Genomic DNA, 4,742 nt, shown 5'->3' on the forward strand with positions numbered 1-4,742 from the left:
TTTTTTTTTGAGATGGAGTCTCGCTCTGTCGCCCAGGCTGGAGTTGGAGTGTAGTGGCGCGATCTTGGCTCACTGCAAGCTCTGCCTTCCAGGTTCATGCCATTCTCCCGCCTCAGCCTCCTGAGTAGCTGGCACTACAGGTGCCTGCCACCACAACCAGCTAATTTTGTTTTTGTATTTTTAGTAGAGACAGGGTTTCACTGTGTTAGCCAGGATGGTCTCAAACTCCTGACCCTGTGATCTGCCTGCCTCGGCCTCCCAAAGTGCTGGGATTACAGGCGTCAGCCACCGTGCCCGGCCTTTAATCCATCTTGAGTTAATTTTTGTATAAGGTGTAAGGAAGGGGTCCAGTTTTCTGAACATAGCTAGCCAGTTTTCCCAACACCATTTACTAAACAGGGAATCCTCTCCCTATTGCTTGTTTTTGTCAGGTTTGTCAAAGATCAGATGGTTGTAGACATGTGACATTATTTCTGAGGCCTCTGTTCTGTTCCATTGGTCTATACATCTGTTTTGGTACCATTACCAATGCATTTCTTTTTTTTCTTTCTTTCCTTTTTAAAGAGATGGGATCTTGTTCTGTTGCCCAGGCTGCAGTGCGATGGTACAGTCACAGTTCACTGCAGCCTCAAACTCCTGGGCTCAAGCAACCCTCCTGCCTAGGCCTCCCAATTAGGTAGGATTACAGGTGCACCACCATGCGTGGCTTCATCGTGTTTTTCATTATTCCACTAATTAAGAATTTTCAATGGCTCCACATTGCTGATACGTTTTTATAAAAGCTACACTTCTAATAGTGTCATGCAAGACCTTTCGTGTTCTAGTTCCTGCCTACTTCTTCAGCCTTTTCTCTCTTTTCTTCCCCATTCTCAAATATCCTACCCTGTAACAATACTAAAATACTATCAACTTCTTAAACAATCACAAGATCATTCCCTCTGCCTATAATTCCTGCCACCCACTTGCTGGCCAGGCAAACTATGAATCTGTTCAAGGATCACTTATGAAACTTTTCCTGCCTACTCAGGCAAGGTTGAAAAATGGCACTTTCCCTCAGTCAACAATTGGATAAAACAGAGCCCCAGGACCTCTATTACAGATATGAGACAGGGACTGTGCATAACGCCCAGGTTGGCATTGATGTTTTGTTACATGTGTAATTATGAACATCTCTGGGTGGCCAATTAGCCTCTGTTGACAAAAAAGATCAAGGACTATGATGGCTATGATGCTAACAGTTATAGGTTTTCAAAGAGAAAAGTTACATGTTTCAATGACACTGCCTTGGCCAATGGCTGTATTTTATTTGCAGCACCCAGAGTGCTATGTTAAAACAAGCATGGTCTTTAGTAAGCCTAGTCCTATGTTATACATTTACTGTTTATGGGAAGTTGCTGACATTTCTGAGCTTCAGTTTCACATCTGTAGTGTGGGGATATCTATTTTACAAGATTATTTTAAAACTTAAAGATGATAATTGTACATTACAATGCCTATCTTCTCATTTGTTGCCTTTAATTTCTTCATACTTGTGGTTTTATTTTGGCATCCTTTTGCTTCTCAACTGTCCTCTGAGATTCAAGTTAACCATTACCATTTTACAAATTCCAAATTCCAAGGTTTCTGACTCATACATAGACTAGAGTAATAGTAGCAGTAACGCTTAAGCAGGTCCCCCTGGCAATCTTTCTCCACCTTTCTCCTCAACAGTATCAGCTGCCACTATTTCCAGGTATAAAAAGCTCAGAGATATTATTATAATCACTTATTAATTTACTTTTTGAGACAGTGTCTCGCTCTGTCACCCAGGCTGGGGTGCAATGGCACAATCTTGTCTCACTGCAACCTCCACCTCCCGGGTTCAAGTAATTCTCAGGCCTCGCCACCACATCCGGCTAATTCTGCGTATTTTCAGTAGAGACAGGGTTTCACCATGTTGGCTGGGCCTGTCTTGAACTCCTGGCCTCAAGTGATCTGCCCGCCTCAGCCTCCCAAAGTGCTGGGATTACAAGCGTGAGCCACCCGACTGGCCATATATTATTATTATTATCATATTTTAGATAGGGTCTCGCAATGTTGCCCAAGTTGGACTCAAGCAATCTTCCCAAATACCTGGGACTACATGCAGGCACTACAGCACCCCGCCTTAAACAGCTACAAAATACACCTTCCTGTAACAGTTCTGATAAATATCTTTACTTCGTTTATTTTCCTTTTTTCAGATGCAGTCTCCCAGGCTGGAGTGCACTAGCATGATCTTGGCTCACTGCAACCTCCACCTCACTGCAACCTCTGCCTCTGAGGCATGAGGTTCATTCAGGCAATCTTCCCAACTCAGCCTCCCGAGTAGCTGGGATTACAAGCCTGCACCAACATGCCCAGCTAATTTTTTTTTTTTTTTGTATTAGTAGAGACAGGGTTTTACCACCTTGGCCAGGCTGGTCTTGAACTCCTGACCTCAAGTGATCTGCTCGCCTTGGCCTCCCAAAGTGTTGGGATTACAGGCGTGAGCCACCGCACCCGGCCTCTTTGACGTCGCTTAAATGTCCACTTTTAGTAGTAAAATCCCAGAAAATGTTTGTGGGAGTATGTTTAACTAAAAAGCTCATATTTCCTTTTATTTTTGGGCAATTCTTAAGGTAAGCAAACTAATGTTGCATGATAAACCCCCATCAAGTATCTCACACTTAAGCAAAGACCTCAAATCATAGTCTGTGGTTTTATTGCAGCTTTCCTTCAAAATATCATGTGACTGAGGAAATCCCTATCTTCCTATCAGACTAAAGAAACGACAGGACAGCGATTACACTTTTAAGTATTGGAGGGTTTACAGCCCTAGATATTCTATATGCAGACTATTCATGTTTGTTTGTTTTAATAAACACTGGTCCAAAGGCTCATTTTCACAGTAGCTACAGTTTTTCAGTTCCAGAACCAGGTAAAGAAGGGCAGCCCCGTGATCCATAAAATCCAAGGGTGACGACTCAGGGTTAGGACCATTTCTTGGTGACATTGAGATGGTCGAGCTGGTCCGCAATGAATCTATGCGGGGGAAACTTGGAGGTGGCGGCCGCCTTTAAGGCCTCGAAGGCCTCCCTCCTGCGCACCGCGGCGTGGCCGCGCTCCTGCTCCCGGGTCATGTAGGGCATGCTCAGCCAGTAGTGGTTCTCCGCCTCGATCTCCAGGCGGCGGATCATGTTCTGCTTGGCGCGCAACGACACGAACCGCGGCCGCCGGTGCTTCCCGATCCACTGACGGCCGGGAATGCGGTTGCGGCAGAGGAGCGCAGTCAGGAACATGGTGCCTGCGGAAGAGAGGGACGGGCTTTGCGGACGCGAACTGGCGCGGCCTGACCTGGAGAGAGCAGCGGGCGCGCGCTCCAGCTCACGCCTACGGGAGTTCCCGCACCGCCTCCCCTCCAGAGAAGCGGAGAGCCCAGCTAAGGCCAGCAGGCGAACAAGGCGCTTCCTACAGGACTGAATTCGCACAGGTACTCACCGGTCGGTTCCTCAGGACTCCGCGGCTGCCGGCAGACGCTGCGGCGTAAGCGCACCCGTCTCGCGGGGTCTCCTGGCGCCTCGGCGAGAGACTTCAGCTCTCGCGAGAGAGGACTGCGTCTGCGCAGAGCCGAGGACGCGTCCGGCGCCGATTCAAACTAGTGGCGGGAGCCTGTGAGCTGAGGGGTGTTGTCCGCGTACGCCTGGAGTCCTTCCCGGGTGTGCTCAGCATGGACCCTATCCGGAGCTTCTGTGGGAAGCTGCGGTCTCTGGCCAGCACGCTGGACTGCGAGACGGCCCGGCTGCAGCGAGCGCTGGACGGAGAGGAAAGCGGTGCGTGAGGCGGGCTGTCAGGGCCCGGTGCGCGGGGTGCGCCGCGGGAGGAGGGGCGTGGCGAGTGGAGGGTGCGGCCCGCGGAAACCGCCAGGCACTGACGGCGTGGACGGCCGCCTCCAAGGCGCGGAGTGGGTGCTGAGTGTCTCCATGCTCGGCGTTTGGCGTTAGCGTAGCTCCCGGGCCTGTTTATGGTTTATTCCTAGGAACTCTTATCGCGTGTCCCTTTTAGTCCCATGTACAACCCCAAGGCTCTCCTGAGATAATGAAAGTAGCACTATTTATGTTGTGAACAGAGACAGCAGCGCTTAAGAATAAGAACCTAAGTTGACAGTTTGAGCTCATAATACATATACTAATTTATACGTGATATGCTTTCGTCACATACAATATATGTGCTTGTCAATAAAATACCATGTAAACCTAAACAGATTCTCTTAGAATCAAGCTATTTAACGTTGTTCTTTACACGATACTTTACACATATAGTGACTTTTTTCTCACCCAGGTGGTCAACAGTTGCAATAAACCTCTGTGTTTTTCCCACTAAACCGTATTACCAACACAAACACTAGTACTCGACAGTGCTGGGGTTTAAAAAAAATGTGTATAAATAAAGCAAAATTCACGATTCCCCTTTTTATTGGAGATTTTTTAAATTGTTGAAAAAGTAGTTCTGATTTTGGAATTATTTCATAAATGTCATAATTGTAATGTGCTTTAAAATATTACACCCTGCAGACTTTTACTTTAATTATGTAATGAATGATCTCCAGTCACTTGAAAATGCCTATTTCTGCCGGGCACGGTGGCTCACGCCTGTAATCCCAGCACTTTGGGAGGCCGAGGCGGGCGGATCACGAGGTCAGGAGATCGAGACCATCCTGGCTGACACGGTGAAACCCCGTCTCT

At 47.7% G+C, this 4,742-nt stretch overlaps 2 protein-coding genes across 2 annotated transcripts in view; one reads left to right on the forward strand and one right to left on the reverse strand.

Moving 5' to 3' along the window:
* Nucleotides 1-2,183: 2,183 nt before the first annotated feature.
* MRPL57 (mitochondrial ribosomal protein L57) lies at nucleotides 2,184-3,512 on the reverse strand. The gene has a single exon (XM_011976517.1). It carries the CDS (start codon nucleotides 3,297-3,299, stop codon nucleotides 2,991-2,993), a length of 309 nt encoding a protein of 102 aa, XP_011831907.1. The 5' UTR covers nucleotides 3,300-3,512; the 3' UTR covers nucleotides 2,184-2,990.
* A 15-nt stretch (nucleotides 3,513-3,527) lies between these two features.
* SKA3 (spindle and kinetochore associated complex subunit 3) overlaps nucleotides 3,528-4,742 on the forward strand; it is a 29,729-nt gene continuing 28,514 nt past the window's right edge. Inside the window, exon 1 of the mRNA XM_011976518.1 lies at nucleotides 3,528-3,830. Within this exon, the coding sequence (XP_011831908.1) occupies nucleotides 3,728-3,830 (103 nt within the window). The 5' untranslated portion in view covers nucleotides 3,528-3,727. The remainder of the gene's footprint in view (nucleotides 3,831-4,742) is intronic.

This window comes from Mandrillus leucophaeus, unplaced genomic scaffold (assembly GCF_000951045.1).
Source record: "Mandrillus leucophaeus isolate KB7577 unplaced genomic scaffold, Mleu.le_1.0 Scaffold168, whole genome shotgun sequence".
NCBI classification, from domain to species: Eukaryota; Metazoa; Chordata; class Mammalia; order Primates; family Cercopithecidae; genus Mandrillus; species Mandrillus leucophaeus.

Bases quoted from the DNA above. Each gene is read 5' to 3' on its own strand.
- MRPL57 (XM_011976517.1), bottom strand. From the start codon at position 3,299: ATGTTCCTGACTGCGCTCCTCTGCCGCAACCGCATTCCCGGCCGTCAG.